The sequence below is a fragment of the Sciurus carolinensis genome, chromosome 8 (assembly GCF_902686445.1).
Source record: "Sciurus carolinensis chromosome 8, mSciCar1.2, whole genome shotgun sequence".
NCBI classification, from domain to species: domain Eukaryota; kingdom Metazoa; phylum Chordata; class Mammalia; order Rodentia; family Sciuridae; genus Sciurus; species Sciurus carolinensis.
The window spans coordinates 48,531,124-48,551,332 of record NC_062220.1 but is presented as its reverse complement, the minus strand read 5'-3'; the positions used below and the strand labels follow the sequence as shown (position 1 = coordinate 48,551,332).

The 20,209-nt window shown below is 39.1% G+C and overlaps 2 protein-coding genes across 5 annotated transcripts in view; one reads left to right on the top strand and one right to left on the bottom strand.

Moving 5' to 3' along the window:
• Tfpi2 (tissue factor pathway inhibitor 2) overlaps positions 1-2,995 on the bottom strand; it is a 20,923-nt gene extending 17,928 nt beyond the window's left edge. For both annotated transcript variants that reach the window (XM_047559854.1, XM_047559853.1), the window contains exons 1-3: positions 2,780-2,995; positions 2,393-2,575; positions 620-799 (exon numbers count right to left, since the gene is read on the bottom strand). In XM_047559854.1, coding sequence (XP_047415810.1) covers positions 620-799; positions 2,393-2,575; positions 2,780-2,867 — 451 coding nt within the window. In that variant the 5' untranslated portion in view covers positions 2,868-2,995. The remainder of the gene's footprint in view (positions 1-619; positions 800-2,392; positions 2,576-2,779) is intronic.
• Gngt1 (G protein subunit gamma transducin 1) lies at positions 2,593-20,209 on the top strand. Of its 3 annotated transcripts, none has more exons than XM_047559856.1 (6): positions 2,593-2,928; positions 3,160-3,316; positions 10,392-10,700; positions 13,186-13,474; positions 16,840-16,945; positions 20,046-20,209. In XM_047559856.1, the coding sequence occupies exons 5-6, from the start codon at positions 16,850-16,852 to the stop codon at positions 20,172-20,174; spliced, it is 225 nt and encodes a 74-aa protein (XP_047415812.1). In that variant the 5' UTR covers positions 2,593-2,928; positions 3,160-3,316; positions 10,392-10,700; positions 13,186-13,474; positions 16,840-16,849; the 3' UTR covers positions 20,175-20,209. The 3 variants fall into 3 exon arrangements, with proteins under 3 accessions (XP_047415812.1, XP_047415813.1, XP_047415811.1); XM_047559857.1 differs by having other exon boundaries at positions 3,160-3,347; positions 10,392-10,585; XM_047559855.1 differs by having other exon boundaries at positions 3,160-3,347.

Here is a 20,209-nt window from a genome sequence, read left to right as displayed (position 1 = left end):
AATATTGAATATTCCTTAAACAAAATGCTTGAAAAATAAAATGTTTCAGATTTCATATTTCTTTGAATTTTGGACTATTTTCACATGCATAATAAGTTATCTTGGGGAGGGGACCCAAGTCCAAACCTGAAATTCACTTCTGTTTCATATATGCCCTAGATGAATAGCCTAAAGGTAATTTTATATATTTTATTTAGAGTGTCTGTTTTTTGAAGGCAATCCGTCACAGGAGGTCAGGTGCAGCATTTTCCACTTATGACAATATGACAGTGCTCAAAAAGTTTCCTATTATGAAGCATTTAGAATTTCAGAGTTTCAGATTAGACATGCTCAATCAGTGGTTCTAAAGAGACAACACGGAAAAGGAAGCAAAAATTTGAATAACAGCTCCATCACTTATCAGCCCTGAGAACTTGGCAAGTCATTAACTTCTAGCTTATAAACTCTCAAAAGTAAAAAAAAAAAAAAAAAAAAAAAAGGGGGGGGGACAAATAAAACATTCTTAAGAATGATATTATATTATATATGAAATCACCAGGACCCAAACCTTTATTGATTTTTTCATCCAAAAGTCTTGATAGAAAAATGAAATAGAAATACCATAAAAAATAGTACGTACTTTTCTTGGGTGCACAGAAGTCCATACAAGAAGCTTCATCAGAGAACTGGTTCTCATTACGGTTACACCCACCAGACATGAATTTTTCACATGTCATGGTCATTAGATTGAAGAAATACATTTCTCTGGGCTCCTCACATATATTCTCATTGACTTCCAACCGGCAAATGTGGGGAACTTCTAGAGAAAAAAAAACAATAAAACAATGTTGGTCAAAAGTAGCTTTCTTGGGGCTGAGGATGCTGCTCAGTGTTGGGGTGCTTATCCACCAGGCACAAGACCCTGGGTTCAACGCCAGTGAAGCAAAAACAATCAAAACTTTACTGTGATTTCAGAAACAAATGGAGGAAAAGTAATCATATTAGCCCTGGAAAAGTAAATTCCCAGAAGACTGCCCCTTAGTCTGGTGATTTGACTTGTTTTAAACCGCAATATATTCAAATTTGACTCAGTTGTGATGTATCTTTCAAGTTCAAAGACTCCCTGTTCTCTGTTTCTCCATATAAAGTGAATCAAATCATGTTTATATGAATACCCCATTAAAGGCAAAGCCCTGATACAGCCCTTAAGAGTTATAATAAAAACAAAAGTAGTAAAATTGAACAAAGCTTTGTTAATCACCATATTCCCTACACTAACTCAAGACAAGTTTAGGTATCAGGACAAAAAGTTACATAATGAGCTAAGTCACACTTTAATAGTGAAATCCACTGCTGAGTCCCCGGCACGGTGTCGCATGCCTGTAATTCCAGCGGCTCTGGAGGTTGAGGCAGATCTTGAGTTCAAAGCCAGCCTCAGCAAAATCAAGGCGCTAAGCAACTCAGTGAGACCTTGTCTCTAAATAAAATACAAAACAAGGCTGGGGATGTGACTCAGTGGTCGAGTACTCCTGAGTTCAATCCCCCGGTACCCTTCCCAAGAAAAAAAAAAATCCACTGCTGGCTTCGGTGGTACATGCCTGTACTCCCAGCGGCTTCGAAGGCTGAGGCAGGAGGCTAACAAATTCAAAGCCAATCTCAGTAATTTAGCAAGGCCCTAAGCAATTTAGTGTGACTCTGTCTCTAAATAAAAGATAAAAGGGTTGGGGATGTGGCTCAGTGGTTAACCGCCTCTGTGTTCAATTCCTAGTACCAAAACAAAACAAAACAAAAAATTAAAAAAACACAAAGTATTTTAGATTGATGGATAATTCTCAAGGAGAGAAAAACCGTAGGTTTGGAACGATGATAAATATAAAGAAGCACTTATGTTGCACTTCTGGGGTTCCCTCACTCCAGAAAAAGTTCTCTCATACTCCCCTTTTGTTTTTGGTACCAGGGATTGAACCTAGGGGTGCTTCACCACTGAGTCATATGCCCAGCCTTTTTATTTTTTTGTTTTGAAACAGGATCTCGCTACATCTCCGAGGCTGACTTATGAATCTGTCATCCTCCTGCCTCAGCCTCCTCCGCAGCCGTTGGGATTACAGGCATGCGCGCCACAGTGACCGGTTTATTCTCTCGAATTTTTATGGCCCCTGTTGAACTAACCTCTTTCCCAGAGTCCACCGAGGCACTGAATCGTGATGTCAGTTAGGTGAGGGAAACTGTATTCGTGGTGGTAGATTTGGGATCACTTACGGGAAACTAAAAGCGAGTGGGGTTTGCTTAACATCTGAGAAAATTTCGGGCCAACTTTCGCTGTGAGAAAATGAGATCTGGCCAAGTTTGCTAAATCCCTACCCGCCCTGGAGTGCGGGCGGGAGAGGCGAGCCAGAGTGCTAGGAGCACTTACTCTCGATCCTCCAGCAAGCTTCGTCGCAGGCCGCCCAAGTTTCGAAGTTGTTGGCGTTACCCTTGCAGCCCCCATAGATGAACTGGCGGCAGCTCTGCGTGTGCCTGTCGTAGTAGTAGCTGGGGATTCGGGCCCTACAGGGCCCTTCCTCGGGGGGCAGGAGGCAGATCTCCGCGTTATTTCCTACGGGAGGGGCAGAAGGAGGGCAAAAGAGAGGGAGGGAGTCAGACTCCGCTCCTGGGAGGCCGAGGCTTCCCGGGGAGTTCTGTCCCAGCAACTGTCAACTGGGGCGCGACGCGGGGGCTTGGGGACAGCCGGGCGGAGAGAGCGGGCCGAAAGGTCCAGGATGGCGGGTGCCAAGAACGGCTCCTGGACCGGGCCGGATACCTATGTGCGCCTGACCCAGGCGGCCGGGCACGGCCCCGATCAGGAGCAGCGGCAGAAACATCAGCGCCAGGCGGCGAACAGTGTCCATGGTGCCGGGTCCGAGCGAACCACGGGACGACGCGTCCCAGGAGAGCGCAGGCGGGACCAAGGTGCGCAGCGTCCCACCGTCGGGCAGCGGGTGCCGTTTTTATGCCGGGCGAGCGTCCGACCGACCCCCCAGGGGCGGAGCGCGCATGTGCGGAGCCGCGAGGGGCCGCTGACTCACGCGCCCGGGCTGTGACCCACCCCCAGCCCCTGGCTGCCAAGTGTGGCCTGGGGAGAGGAATTCCCCACCGAGTTGAAAAGTTCAACCTGTCTCCCAAACTTTCTCCTGTGGCCAGATGGGGATGCCCCGAGAGTGCCTTGAGGGACATCGGAAAGCTGAAGGGAAATGACCTGCAAGTGATTGCTCAATACTCCAATTTGCAGCATCGAGGAAGCCTTGAATCCACATCTAGAGAGCGGGGCGTGCACGTCTGAGAAGGGCTGAGAGAAAGTGTGAGTCACGAGTCACGGTGTGGCCAGAGAGGTACAATGGACTCTGTAGATTAGACTCAAAATTTATATGTATTTATATCTGTTTTTCAGTTGAATTCTAATATACATTTAAGAAAAGGCTCATCCTGTATCTTAAGTGTTTGAATGTTTTCACGACTGTTTATCCACGACTCCAATCAAGAATTAGAACATTTCCCTCACCCCAGAAAGTTTTCTCATACCTTTCCCAGAGTCAATCCTTCCATCCCCAAGCCAGGAGCAACCACTTCTGATTTCTATCACCATATATTAGTTTTGCCTGTTCTTGAATTTCATAGAAATGGAATCAGAAAGTATGTACCATTCTGCATTACTTTTGCTCAACTATTTTACACCCATGTAACTGTGTCAATAATTCATTCCTTTTAATCTGATATAAGGATATACCACAAATATCATGTTATTGATTATATACCACGAATGAACTGTTTTTCTAGTTTGGGGCTATGAAGTAAAGTGTGTGGATATGCAATTTTTATTACTCTGAAGAGAATACTTAGAAATATTAGAAACTGTCACAGAGTTTTCTGAAGTGGTTGCACTGTTTTACATCCCCATCAGACATGAATAAGAGTCAGAGCTATGTTTTTGGAAAGGAGCATAAAAGTCCAGAGAAGTCCTTTTGAAGGATCCTGAGGCATTGACCAGATCAGCCCCTTCCTAGTTATTGCCTAATGTCACTACATGTATTAAAGTTCATTGCTCTTTTGATATATAAACCTGTAACCGGCTTTTTGTTTATGCAAACAAAAAAAAACCATATTGAGATGTTAAATGAAATACAGAAGATATTTTTGGAGGGCAGTTTAAAGGTTTCTCTTGAAGAATGTGTGTTCCCTTCCTCCCCTTTCCCTATTGTTTTATTTGACATTCTGTAATTAATAATTATTCCTGACTTTTCCTGGAGAAGCTGGAGGGAGTTGAAAGAAGTTATTTTGCACATTTCTGGAAAACCCTGCAAAGCACAGGACACTTGCTCATAGTGGGTCAGTGGCCTGTAATATTTTGCACATCATGTCCTTTGTGTCAGTTTTCAACAGCCCTGACATCATACTTTAGAATCATATTCTTAAGAAGACTAACCTGGTCTGGAAATGCTGTCACTTTGGATTACCAGATATCTGTGATTAAGAATGATAGTCAATTGAAGGGCATTTGTTTACAATAAAATAAACAAATAAATAAATAAAAAAGAATGAGTTATTAGAATAAATTCCTAACTACAAACTCTAAAGGAGTGGGGGAAAGGGGGATTGTATGGTTTCCATGGTGTAATGCTCTCACTATGGTCAATTTCAAGCTGCCACTGCAGGATCAGTGAATACAGAGTCAGGTAGAGATGGATAGAGTCAATTCTCCAGAGCCACCAGAGCATCATCCACCGAGGCAGCCAGTTTGGGAAGGACAAGAATCAGATTAGGCCTTCCCAGTACCTTCCAAATACTATTAGAGGAGGTAGATTTTAGCAAACATTTAGCAGTGATCATATTCAGAAGAAAAGTTAACTTCAAACTTACTTGTTCCCATTGTTTGAATATAACAAAACATATCTCCAAAACGGACATAAATAGGATTCAAAGATTAATACAGAGTTGTTACTTGGTGTTGACTATTGCCATTTCTTTTCTTTGTTCTCAGCTACTGGACATTTTTTGATCATGTACTGCTCATATTTAAAAAAACAAGTCTTTTGAATCAAGGTAGATATTTTGGGAAATTGCATGTTGTGTTGGAGAAATAGACTTGAGAGTCAGAGGAGACCTGAATTGTATTCCTTGCTCTTTGGAACAAGTTAAACTCTCAGCGTTTCAGTTTTGTTCTCTATTTTAAAAAAAAAAAAAAAAAAAAAGGACATAATCACTCTACCACACAGATGTTATGAGGATTAAATGGAAAGTGCCTAAGTATCCAAAGACATTGTTTCAGTCTCTTACACCATGGCATAAAGTCATCCAAGCCTGGCACAATTTTAAGATGGCACATTGATTCTAAATTGAACTGGACTTGTGGGACCGAAACCTGTAGCCTCTTCTTGGTGAAGCTCACAGGCCACCCTTCTGCCTGGAAGGGGTTACACCAACCAGTCATCACTTTATGGTAGTTTCTTCTACGAGAATGAGCTTCAGAGTGCCCTCAGGCAGAACAGAATACTCAGTGCACTGTAGGCTATGGTGTTACCTATCGGTTAGGAGCGGGAGTAGGACAGAGCAGGCCTCGTGCTTCTTCGAAATAGTGGATAGGCACAGGTTAAGCTTAGTGCTCGGAGAGGCACTTTAGAAATTTAGATTCCTTTCCTTTTTCTGTGTCAAACAGGTGCATCTTTAATGACTCTGTGGCCACCAGAGGAGGAAGGAGAATTAAACAAGAGGGGTAGTTGGAAGATTGGGATTGTCAGGCCAGGTTAGCACTAAGGAAATTACTCCTTTTAATAGAGGTATACTTGAGTATTTTTGTGTCCATGAAAAAGACATCTTCTAATGTAAAAGGGGTCTAAATTCTGGGAATTACTCTGCCATCACTGAATTTACACTGAGGACTATCTGTGAGGAGCAAAGTGACTTATATGACTTTCAGAGGCATGTCATGTCTCCATGTCCTTACATGCATATCTAGACCAAAAGATTGCCACAAGCCTGAGGGGAATATTTCCTTTGTCCAAAGTCAACAGGAAATGCCAGACTGGGAGGGAACCGTGAAAACAGTCATCCAGATTGACTTGTTATTACCATACCAACTGACAGTTACAATGGCCATGGCTAAAGAGAGAAGCTTGAAATAGTTTAAAATTCGATAAAATTTAAGGTATGGAGTTCCTATAATGTGAATGCCAAATGCTGAAAGAAATTTTAAGTGTGTTCATTTTACAGGGGTATAAACTGAACCAAGAATGACAAAATATCTGGTCATGTTTAACTTAATGTGGTTATCAACAGAGTTGAGACCAGAACCCACAGTTCTTGGTTCTCGTTCCTATGATCTTTCTAACACGCCCAGGTCTCGGCTCTTCCTACTGTACCAAAACCTTAGAGTAGAATGCCACTAGAATTAAAAAGCATGCAGCCACAGTGAGTCGGGAGCATCTCCGGACATCAGATTTTGACTCTAATCTCTCTTCCATCTTCTGTCCCCGAACAAATGAATCTGAAGTTCATCTGGATCACACTGGCCCATAGAATTTCCAAGCTTCAGTAAGATCCCCTGTCCTCTGAGATCCCCACAGGTTTCACAGGCCATGAAGAATTTATAGACAGGACTGAAGCAGATGGTTTTTCTCTCTGCAGACACCTTAGGGAGATGTGGCATGTCTGGTATATGAGAATTAATTGAGCTCAGTGATTTGGGGATACATCTTATATAACAGTCATTGAAGGAGTAACGTTGGCAACTCCTTAATAAACACACAGTTCTTGCTGCCTGGTAGTCTAAGCCCTATCAAAATAAAACCTGAAATGAGTCTGGCTGGCACTAAGAGGAGTTCACACATCTACTAAGAAAGGTAGTAAGTCTCCTCTGAGAGATAAACAGGAGGATTTTGTTAAAGTTTGGGCAACTCCTTTACTAACTAGGCATATTTCTAGCAGTTGGGCCCAATAAGAAGCATTGACTCTTAAAGCGCCCTCTGTCGGACAGAGTGTACTTGAGAGTATTATGTAATAAAGGAGCCACACCAAAGGATGGGACAGTCTCTGTGAGGAATGTTTGCCTTCCTGTTCTCTCTAGAGATAATAGAAGATACAATGTACCTCCAGCTGTCATTATTCATTCATTCACCTATTTAAAAAGTAAGTTGATTAAATAATTAAAATGTGCCAGACTTGTGCTACATATTTAGGATACAAAGATAAACACATTAGGGGTTTCATAGCATAGTAGGATAAACAAACAAACTCTATATAACCCAGTTACAATCTGGTGTTTTTATTACAATATTAAAAATATGTTCCAGGGTCTGTGGGCTCACAGAGGAGGACATGTACATTCAAAATAAATCCAATGCATACAAACATACCTGACACTGCCTCTTCTGTGTCCATGGCATGCAGAAACTCATTCTGTAATCAGCTAGGTGCTTTGCTTGGTCATTTTAGGTGCTATGACTCTCTCAGAATATTGCCTTCTTAGAAGTTCAGAATGATAGAAACCCCTTTTCTCTGTTTCCTGAGTGTGTGTTCCTTCAAATGCCTACTCAGGATGTAGACCACCTTTTCTCTCACTTAATGAGGCAAATTTTTAATTGTTTATGACACCCAGAAAGATGGGACCAATTTTTGACCATTTTATCCAAGACCTTCCACAGCCTCCTGTCTACTCAAAACTGCCACCTGGCTTGTCAAGCAACTGGAGAGTGGCAGATGAAGAATGGGGAAAGAGAAATTTCTCCCTAATTGTGGGAAGCTCAACAGCAGTAGCAATAGTAAGGAACACTGTAATGTTTATTGAGAGTTTGCATTCTACCTTGCCTTCCTTAGCTCAGTGTGTCCCCCAACCATAACCACTTGAGGACAATTCTTCATTCTCCTTACTCTCTGATAAGTTAACCAAAGCTTCAAATAAACATGTGACTTTCCCCACATTACATAGCCAGCACAGGCAGTCTGAGTCCTGATTCCTGGTCTCACTCACTGTATGCACATCCTTTTCTTTTGTATTTCTAAAAGCTGAAGTCAGGCCTATCATAGACAGGCTGAGTATTCCTTATCTCGAATGCTTGAGACAATAAGTGGTTTGAATTTGGGATTTTGCTTATTTTAGAATTTTGCATACACATAATAAAATATCTTGGGGGTGGGACCCAAGTCTAAACACAGATTCATTTATGTTTGGTATACACCTTATTACATAGCCAGAAGGTAATTATATGTAATATTTTTAGTGCATTTGCATTTTGACTATGATCAATAACAGGTCAGGTATGGAATTTTCCACTTGTGATATCATGTAAATGCTCAAAAAGTTTTGGATTTTGGAGCATTTTGGATTTTGGATTTAGGGATTAGATTTGCTTAATCTGTATGAAGTGTTCAGGACCCTGGTTCAGTAACTGGACAGCCATATCTCAGATCTCATTTTTAACCAAACATGAGGTTTACAATTCATTCAAGAGAAAACAGACAGCTACAATGCAAATATGTTGCTGTAACGCTCTAAGAGGAACATCTGCCAAAAATTGATAATCAGATTAGAGGATTGAGAGAGCTAATCACAGAAGTCCTCATTTTCAGGGTTATATTTAGCATGAATTAATAGACCTTGACCTTTCAAATGTAGAGACACCTTTTTCTTGCAAAAAGTATTTTCATTTTTATAGGAGACCCAAAATCTGACATTAGTTATACATTAATTACTGAAGTACCACATGCCCTTCAAATGTCTATTTGTTCCAGTTTTATGTGGAAAAGCTTTTGTATCTTAAATCAAACAGGAGGAACAAGCTGTCATTCAGGGTACAGGAGGCAGTAGATGCAGTTTGAAAGGGATATTCATCTCCTTGGACCCTCACCATTACCTTTTTATCTTATTGACTGTTAATTGAGGGAAAACTTAGTTAACTGAGTCTTCTGTATCACAAGAGAGTTGCATACGCTGGCCTGGACCACACATACCTCCCAGCCAGGGAAGTGTGAGCTGTCCAACTGAATCTCCTGCGTCCCTATCTTCCTTTCTCTTACAATGGAAGTAATACTCTGGTCATTCAGAAACGAAACCCACAGCCATTGCTGTGGGTACTTTCTCTTCTTGCCCTTTCAAGGACTTCATTCTCCTTATTCCTACAAAATCAGCTCCGCCCCTCTCTAACCCTTAGGCACTCACCCCAGGCTTTAAGAGTTTCCATTTGTAGTGCTCTCTGATGTATTTTCAACCCAAACTTAAAGTTCCATGACTCTATGTCCCTTTTCCATTTGAGTTGTATTTCACTGCTTGCTTTTTCACCAAACTTAATGAAAATTGTTCTGCCACTACCCACCTCCACTTCTTATCTGCTCTTTCTCCCACTTTCTCTTCTAATTAAACTTCCGTATTGGGAAGAGAAAGAACAGGAAATGCCTCTCAAGGACAGCCATTAAATTGCCACATACTACAGGACTGCTGAGTACACGTACACCCCTGCAGAGCAGCTGTCACTAAGGTCACCCAAGACCACATTTCCATCTGCATTTTGTCCAACTTATCACTTGTGACTGGCAATTTCAAATTCTTCCTCATTCCTGAAACATTTTCCTTTAGTCTTCATGATAACCCATTCTTCTGGTTTTCCCCTCCTGAACTGACTACAGTTTCTCAATTCATCTGTCCCTTTCCTCTGACTGAACATTAAAAATTGGGATGACTCCAAGGCTCAATCTTGAGAACTCTCCTCTAAATGTACTCTTTTTTTTATGTGATTTTGAAAAACTAGAAGTATCAACTTTACATGCACATACATCTACAAAAACATAAAATTGTGTTGCCTTTGATCTCTACTCTCCTCTGAATTCAAATATTAACTTCTCCTTAACATCTCCACTTGATGTCTAGTAGATATCTCCAGCATTATATTTCCTAAGCTGAAGTCTTGCTTATACATCCCTAATCTTTCTCTTTTCTGATAAATGACACTTACACACTAGAATCTCAAGGCAAAAACTCTTTCAGTACTCTTCACACCTCCATCCTGTCTTCATCAAATCCATTAATGGTCCCATCAGTTCCACCTCCAAGTCATATTTTTAATCTATGCATATTTTATAGCCATGGCAAGTAACCATTGAAATTTAAATCTGTCAGCTCTTAAGAGACCACTAGTTTAGGTTCTTATGTTAGGTTCTTACTGAAACTCTAATTTCACTTGTTCCCCACTCAACCCCCACACAGCAGTCAGAGTCATTTTTCATATATCAGACCATGTCACAATGCCCTACTCCTTCAAAATAAAATCACAACTCTTCAGTAGTTTCTCATTTTATCCCTTACCATGGTCTACAAGGCTCTTTGTGATCCTATACTGTCTCCCTTCATTCACTGTTATGTGATTTTACTGTGTTTTCTAATCTCCTAGATCAATCAGCTGGCTCCCACCTTACACCCTGGTGTGAACCATTCCCTCTGCTGAGCCCTTCTCCCTGAACCAAATTCTCATCGCCTGATCTTCACTGGAGCTGAGGAGACAACAGGAGCTAAGAAAGCTGATTTTGTTTTGCTGTTTCAGCCCCAAAGGAATCAGAAGAGTGCTTGGTCCTTGGTAATTATTTGGTAAATATTTGCTGAATAACAAATACTGTTAGCTACTCTCATTTGATCAGCCCAAATAGAAAGACAGAAAGAAAAATGAGAAGATAAAGAATACCCGGATATACATGTATTGCATGTGAGTATTCAGCAGAGTGACTGGCAGATAGTAAGGGGGCAAATATAATGAGCTATAGCATCTCATTTAATCCTTAGAACTCAAACTCTTACGGCTCTCTCCTGGACTCTGGCCTGTCCCCCAAACTCAAGACTGCTTATTGAAATGAATGACTAATAGTTGTTTCAAACTTGGTGTTCCCTTTTCAGAGACTTCCTGATCCCAGGAAATAGCAAATGTCTTCTTTTTTGCTCAGGCTGAGAAAAAAAAAAATCAGATTTGTTTTTCCCTTTTCACTTTCTTTTTCACTCAGCATTTGATCTGTCAGCATATCCTATTATATTTACTTTAAAAATATATCTAGGATCTTGCCTCCTGTCTCTGAATCCACTCCGAACATTCTGGTTTTACCTATCATCCTATCTCCCCTCAGTTATTGCAGTTGCTTCTCCCTGTCACCCTTGACCTTCTATGATCTAATCTCCTATTAGCTGCCAGAATGACCCAGCCAAAATATGCGACAGATAATGTCACCATGTTACTGAAAACCCTCCAATGTTCCCAAGTCACTCAGAATACAGCACATCTTCACAGCAGCCTATAAGAGCCCCATAGGCACTGATTTCATGTACTGCTCTCCCTTGTAATCACTGGGATCCCCAGTTTCACACCTGCCTACTGCTACCCTGCACTTGCTGTGCCCTGGAATGAACATCTCTTAGATACCTGAATAGCCCACTCCCTCGGGTCTTCCCTCCAGTACCATTATCTCAGAGAGGCCTCCATAACCACCCTATGTAATTAAAACATTTTTTTTTCTTTTTGGCATCAGGGATTGAACCCAGGGGCACTCAACCACTGAGCCACATCACCAGCCCTTTTTTTTTTTTTTTTTTGAGACAGGGTTTCACTAAGTTGCTTAGGGCCTCACTAAGTTACTGTGGCTGACCTTGAACTTGCAGTCCTCCTGCCTTTATAGTAGAAACATTTCTAACACTACTGTTCTTACTCTTTTCCTGATTTACATTTCTCCTTAGCAGTTATTCCAATTTAAATGAGGTATGATTTACTTTTGTATATTGTTATTGTTTATCTTCCTCACTAGAATAAGATTTGTTTGTTTGTTTGTTTGTTTCTTCACCCTCTCCTACTCCCAACCATCTAGAACTGTGTCTGGCATGTACTAGGTGCTCACTACATATTTGTTGGATGAATGAACAAAATGTTAACTGTTAATCTTTTGTAGTCCTAAGTAGAATATTAGGATGAAAAAGAATAGTATAAAGTAAGTTATATCCATATGATTTCAAAATTAATATAATGGAATTGTTTATGAAGAATTTGTGTCAAACTGAGTGTTTACAAATCAAATATTTGGAATGTGCTGGCAATATTTCTATTTCAACAGGTGATTAATTCTCTGTATAAAACAAAGGACTTTTGAGCAATAACTTGAATGACTTATCTTCAGTCTAGTCCCTCATAAATTAAATATTTTATTTACCAAATTTTTTGATGCACACTGAAGTGTAATATGTAAAAACTGGCAACCTTTGAACCTTTCTCCAGCTCACTTTAATTCTAAAATAAATTCACAAGAAACTTAATGGAAACTTTGAAAGATAATAAGAGACCCTTAACCCACCCTATAGTTCTATCCTCCCAAAATGTTCAAAACACATTTTGAAAAAATAAATCACTAATGCATGGTGCACCAAAGGAAGCCCCTGCCCTCTGTCCGCAGTCAGCAGGACTTGCTTGCATTGCTAAGTGCATCTGCCTTTCTTTTCTATACATGGTCAATGTAAACTATTTTTAAAACAATCAATTTATGAAGTGTATGCATAAAAAATACTATGTGTTTACAGAAGTTGCATCATGAACTATGCTGTTTAGCTTCCATTTCCCAATAAGAAGCTGCCCCCTTGGCAAACCTTTAAATAGATATTACCATTGTTGGCCATATTTGGCTAGTAAGAACTCATCCTGGTATTTAAAACCAAGAAGATTCAAGACAATGTGTATTTTCTCTTTCTCTTCTGGGGCTCTATGACCATGAATCTCATCTAACCCAGAGCCTGGTTTGTGTAAGAAATATTTCATAGTGGTCCATTTAAAACCATCAATATGGTGCCTGGATTGTAATTAAGGAATTTTTTTAAATCAGCAAATTATAAAGAATGAAAATGAAAATCTTCATCATGACTGCACATAATAAAGTGGTCAGATGTTTCTAATGTTTAGAATCACCAAGGACGCAGCATCTAAGAATACCAACTGACATATATACCGTGCTCACAGTTGCAGTAAGTGATATGATTTTCTGGAAACAATGTAAGCAATTTCTGCAGACAATTATTTGTGCACAATCTCTAATTTATTTAGTAAATATTTTCATTATTGTAAAATTCAGTGTATATAACAACCATGAAATACATTTTATGTTTTTATCTAAAACAAAGCTAGATTCAAGCTTAAATAACTATAATTTTTTTTGTCTATGTAGATGTTTGACATGACGTTTGACAGTCATGTTGGATGTGGAAGAGTTCAACTTATGCATCCAGATTTCGGGAAATGCAAGATATCTGACATCCAGCATTTACACCCACAAAAACCATTAAAAACCACAATAACCTGACTTATTTTCAAAAATCTCCTGTAGGGAGCAGTATTGCTCCCATTGAGAACTTCTATGAATGGCGTGCAGCTCTGAGATTCTTCCTCCCCCTCCTCTCTGCTTTGCTTTTGGGGAACCCTGGATCCTCTAATGGTAGTGCAAGATGAAAGAAAAGGTAAAAGTAAAGAAAAGGTAAAACATACCCTTCTTAATGGCTATTTTTCCCCCCTGGGTAAGCTTATTGGGCTACGGGTCTTCTGGTGGATTGAGGATGGTTAGTAGTTGGATCAGTAATCTTATCTAGCTCCTTTTAAGATCTCCTATGAAGGGGTAGACTAACCTGAGTAGAATACAAGGGAAAGGGATAGAATTTAGTCGTGTTTATTGTCAATTCTGAATTTTGTATGTAATTCTATGGAATTGTGTGAAAACCAGTTCCTCTCCTTTAACATGGTTTGAGAGAAGTGCACTGAAATGGAAAACACCCCAAAACAGAAATCAAATACCTGGTGTGGTAAGCTCAACTTACTGCCTGTCATTGGGTGACATTGAACTCTTAAACTCTCTGTGCCACCTTTGCCTCATCTGAAAAACACAATAGACAGTAAAGGAGATGACATTATATCTGAATTTGATCCTTTGACTGTAATATAACTGTATATATACATGTATGTAACTGTATATAATTGTCTCCATGCAGACAATGTCCACTGTCTGCCCTTGTGCAGCCGAGTGTCCTTGAAGGAAGTGAAAATTGTGCTGTACTCTTTGAGTTTTTTCATACAAGAACTGTGGAATCAAGCTTGGCAAGCTTCCTAGAGTCTTCCTCAAAATGAAATGATCATTTTTTTGAGATCAAATGTTATTAAATATGGCAAATCACAGAATTTTAGAGTTGAGAGATGACTTGTTAATACGATGAAGTTAGACAATTTGCAGGTTTTTTTTAATATCTAGGTGAATATTATGACAGGTTAGATAACCGTATCACCACTTGCTGATTCTGTTCTGTATACCTGACAATATCCAGAATAGTAGATAGAAGTGAGGACACAGAAGTTATGAAATGTATGGCCTCTCTACTAACAGTTTATTATTTCAGACTGGGTTTTCTAGAAGCAAAGCTTAAGACAGGGATTCTTACCCAGATGGTTTATTGAGGGTAAGCACTCAAGGAAAAATCTCTGAAGCAGTGAGGAAAACTGGATGGGGCAGAAATTATTCAAAAACGTGATCTCAAAATCAAGTATTATCCGAAATTCTGGAACTCTGGTAATTTCTTAATTACAATCAAGATTTTCAGCCAAGAAGCAAAGGCCAAAGCTGTTAGATTCAGCCAGCCATTTGCTACAAGCCGATCACCCTCAGGAATAGATAGGAACACAGTCTTCCAGGTGTTACCAGGTGAAATTATTCCAGTCAGTCAAGAGACAACTTGCACAGAAGGTCTGCCTATTGTAGTTAATACCTGCAGCTGCTAGAGAATGGGTACCTCAACCTGGAAAGGAGATTTTCTTTTTTTTTTTTTTTTTAAAGAATAGAATATCTGCAAGATGGGCTTGTTGGCACATACCTCTAATCCCAGCAACTCTGGAGGTGAGGCAAGAGGATCGGAAGTTTGAGGCCAGATTCAGCAACTTAGTGAAAACCTCAGCAACTTAAGGAGACCATGTCTCAAAATAAAATAAATAAATAAAAAGGGATAAGGACGTAGCTCAGTGGTTAAAGTGCCCCTGGGTTCAATGCACAGTACAAAAACAACAAAAACAGCAACAACAACGTAGTACTGCTCCTATTTTCAGGTAAACAGAGGCACAGCCAGGTTAGATAATTTGATCAAGTGATCAAGGCCACAGAACTAGCAAGTGAATGACCTGTTTTTTTTTTTTTTTTTTTTTTTTTTTTTGTTTTTTTTTTTGCAATCATACAGTAAGGCTTCCTGGAAGAGAGAAAAAGAAATCTCCCAGATCTGCTAAGTCAAAAACTCTGACTGGGCTCATGTTTTAACACGAAATGGCCTCTCTTGTTTAGGCATTAGAAATACACTGTGATTACTATACACATGGAAATTCTTATACACACTACAGTGTGAGGTCTGAAAAGTTTTCCAATGTGGAGAAAAGTTGTACAAAGGACAAAATAAGCAGATAAAACTAGCAGAAGTACTTGTGATGTTTTCTATATAGCCTGAAATTGGGTGAGAAGGAAGACTAAATTTGAGAATGGCTATTAAATATCAGACAATTATTGCATAGGAAGAAATGATCTTTTTGTTGTCAGATTGTTTCTTAAAGAACAGAATACCAAAAACAAAAGTATACATGAAACACGGGGCTCAGGTGCCCAAAGGGTGCTCTTTTCTATCTTTGCTGGCTTATGCAGACATTTAGCCCCCAAAATATCCTAAACTACCTCTTTCCCAAAGAGGAAAAGGATATTATGAGACTGGGAAGGGAAATAGTATTTCCTTAAAGATCCTGGAAATGAAAACACTGTATCAATACAAGGAAATAAGTTCATTACTGATATATTATTAGCAGAGTATTTTCACGCAGACATTCAATGTCATGATTTCTGAAATGGCATGTGACCTGAATATGTGTACTTTCAAAAAATACTTCCTTATAATAATAAAACTAAAGAGACAAAATGGAAAAAGAGAAAACAGAGAAGGAAAAATTTAAGCATGATGCCAGTGAAATTCTTTCCAGACAATTTCATAGGAGTACCAGGCTAGGAAGCATCTTCCCCATTGCATGTTGGTTTAGTTGAGGAAAAGAAAGCACAAAGAAGTCAGAAGAGTCTGTTCTTCTTATGTGATGTGCATTGGTAGATCAGACTCCCTGTGTTCCCTTTAACCTGTTACATCTGCCAGTCATTGTTACTCAATTCATTGTGACAGCTACATACAAATTCCAGGTATTGTGTGGAGAAACACTTCTAAGTAATACACTGGTTTATTTATGATTAAGATTGTTTACTCTAATTTCATTCTGTTGGTTCACATTTCAGTCCATTAATTATAATAAATTTATACTGACACTTTTTAGATTCTTCTCTTTTAATACCAGATTAAATACTGTAGCCATTTAGGGGATTAATCAGTAGTCCTCAAAATGACCTCAAACTAAGTTAAATGGCATAAATTATGGGGTGGAGGGTTTTGACACCAGAGTTGAGAGTTGAAAGTCCCAAAGTTCACCAAGTGCAAAAGACGGGGGGGAAAGGAGAAGCCTTAAGTATGTGGGATTATATGCTAACTAAATGGACCCCTCCTACAAACCTGCTAGCAGGTGTGTGAGTCAAATGCTTGCTTTAATCATATTAGCGAAGATTATAGAGAAGCTTTAAAGCCCAAGGCTAGTATGCAGTGCTAGAGTTGTTCGGAGAGAGCTCGCAAGAAATTGACTGTCTTAGGAAATTTAAAATAAAACCAAGAGCAGTTTGCTTAGTAAGTTAAGAGCCAAGGGAAGAGCTAAGACTGGATTGAAGGGAGTCCAGCAAAATTCAGGTGTATGAGCTAACACTCTACTTTCACAGCAGGCAAAAGATGCCAGTGATCAATATTGAGGACCTATCAGAAAAGGACAAATTGAAGATGGAGGTTGACCAACTCAAGAAGGAACTGGCACTGGAAAGGATGCTGGTAAGTTGCTGCTCTCTTTAGAATTTTATTTTAAGCAAGAGATGCTGTGGGAACGCCCAGTTATAAAACATTGACTGTTCTTGCTGTTTATCTATTATATACCAAAACAGCTCAGTTGTACTTAAAAACAAACTATTCATTCAAAAATTCATTAGAGATTAAGAAAGTTAATAACCAAAATTATGTCTCGATTTAGACTCTAGGTCAAGGGGTTAAAAAACTATTGTCCCTAGGTCAAGGCCAGCCCTTCTTTAGCCTGTTTTTTGTATGACCACTAAACTAAAAAAACATTTTTTTAAACGAAATTCACATTTTATTTAGATTGAAATAAACTGTGCAGAATTGATTTTCTTCACCCAAAGTAACAGCAATATCTTCTATATGATTTCTAGATAAACTGCAAAACATTTATTTTGGTAGGTTTTCCAGGTTTTGCTTATAAATCAAGTCATGGAAAATGAAAACAGACAACTTGTCCATATCAAGGGCCTCTGATTCTGTCTTGACCAGGAAGCAGAAGTGTTCAACATTTACATGCTAAAGTGAAGGTGTAGGCTTATGAAGATGTAGGCTCAACAAAGGAATGTAAACAGCCACAACCAGATGTGAAGCAACAATGGCAGACTCTCCACTCAAACTGTAACTTGTTCTTTAAGTTCATTTGATAAAGACAAAAAATCTATACTGAAATCTGTTTGGTGAACTCTGGTTAATTCCCTTAACTGTCCATTACAGATTTTAATACACTTTAAACTTGTAGTCAAAGGTCAACAGTAGATTTCATTGTAACATTTCATAAGATGCATTCTTTTCTTATATCTCCTCAAAATTTATTTCTTCAAAATCAATAATACCTAACATTTTAGAAGAGTTGTTAAAAATAAAAAGAAACAGAAAGGAAAGTAAGAGGGAGGGAGGAGAAAGGAAGGAAGGAAGAGGGGAAGTAAAGAACAGGAGAGAGGAAAGGAGGGGAAGAAAAAAATTCGAGATAAGAGACCACATTTTAGTGAAGCATTAAAATGAAACAACGCATATACTTTTTAAAATTCTCTTTACATGCAATATTTTGATGTTGTTGACATCTTTAAATTATGACTTCATCCTCTCCAGCACTGTCCTGGGCGGTAATGAATGAGTACATTCTATTCTTCTTTTGCAAATAAAGATGAGTTCTGGCACAAAAACTCACTGGTTTCTTCCAAAAGCCTCTGAGAACTCTTGGAAATGGTTACCAAGAGTTCTCTGCCACTAGAAGGGGCACAAATAGCAAAGTAATTAATTTTCCACCAAACAAATAGTGACTAAAGCTTGGAAAATGCAGATCTGTACTTTAGATTTCTTTGTTTTAGGAAAGTTAGCAGAACTCAAACTCCTCCACAAGTGATAGCAGCATATCTTATGTTTGTTAAGAATATATCGTTTTATCAGGACAAAGTGAAAAGGGAGTTTGTATTCTTTTCATACCTTGCTCAAAATTCTTAGTCCCAATCAAAATTAGGATTTTAGCTTGTTTTATGCTTATAATCACCTCAAATTCCCCTGTTGCCCTTTCCATACAGGCAACACATGTTTTTCTATAAAGATAAAATTGAATCCATAGCCAGCACAAAAGCTTGGAAAACACTCATCAACTTAAAGTTCTTATCTTTATAATTTGAGGAAAATAAAGTTTTGGTGGTTCCTTTTCTCCATTACTCAACATCTCCCAGCTATTAGAAGTCAAAGTGATTTAATATCATACTGCAAGAACCTTCTCTCTTTCTCGCTCTAGAGATAACCACACACCTACCACCCCCACATATGCACTCCCCCCATACACGCAAACATCCCCATTTGTCTTAGTCTGCTGAGGCTGCTGGAACAGAATATCATGTACTGGGTGGCTTATAAACAACAGAAATCTTGTCTCACAGTTCTGGAACATGGTAATGCCAAGATCTCCCTAGTTCATACACTGCAATGAATGTCCTGTCTTTTCACTGTCTCCTTTCCTGGGGAAAGGCCAAGGGAGCTCTCTGGGTCTCTTGTATGAGGACACTAATCCCATTTGTGAGGACTCTGCCTTCATGTTGTAATTGCTTCCCTAAGACTCCATCTTCCAATACCTTCACATTGAGGCTTAGGATTTTAACATATAAATCTGGGGAGACACAAACATTCAGTCACATTCATACACATAATATAAATATATATATATGACATAAAGATTTTACTTGAAAAAATCAATTAATTGGTTAATATCTTAAGAAATGGTCACTGACTGCCAAAAATGAAGTACTTCTGCATTACTGTCATGAAAAACATTAACTGAAAACAAAACAAATTAAGCTAAAAAGCATGAATAAGTGGATCCCATATGTGCATATATATGTATATACCTACTACTACTACTACACATATTTATAATTACATTATAGAACATTGCCTGAACTCTGGTTGAGTCCATTAAAACACTGAAGCCTGATTTTTTTTTTTTTTTTTTTTTAACTAAGCCATGATTATGTTGCAGGTGAGATGGGGGCAAACTGATAAACACAACTGACTCAGTTTAGCACATAATTACTTACTGAGTACTAACTAAGTGCACACTCTGCTCTGGATGCCTGGGATACAGCCAAAGTTCCTGACCCCTCGGAACTCACGTAGAGCACTGTCATGGCCGAGCCTTGCAGAGTTTAAAGTGAAGTGCATGTATGTACTTCTGTGAATCCAGGACCTATGATAAGCTGTAATTTAAAATTATTCATTACCTTCCGCCTTTACTAGTCACATTTTTGGAATGAGGAAGAAGATTTAATCAATATTCACGTGTACGCCAGGCTGTTTGGATCCCTGGATCTTGTCTCCATTGAGGCTGGAGGCAGGGTCTGCTGGGAACCTTCCCTGGAATGTGGCCAGCTGTGTTTCCTTTGTCTGGAGATATCCAGGCCAGGCCCCGGGCAGCTGGCTCTTCTTCTGTCCTAAAAAGCACATATGCATCTGCAGAAAGCAGAAAAAATCATTCTTAAAAGATACAACATGAAAATTATTGTAATAAATAAATTCTCAAAATTCTGTTTTAAACCAAATGAATTGTCGTCTCTTTCTCTTTCCTCTTAAGGTGTCTAAATGTTGTGAAGCAGTAAGGGATTATGTTGAAGAAAGATCTGGGGAAGATCCACTAGTAAAAGGTATCCCAGAGGACAAAAATCCCTTCAAAGAGCTCAAAGGAGGCTGTGTGATTTCGTAAAGGAAAAAAAACAAAATCTTTAGAATACCTGTAAT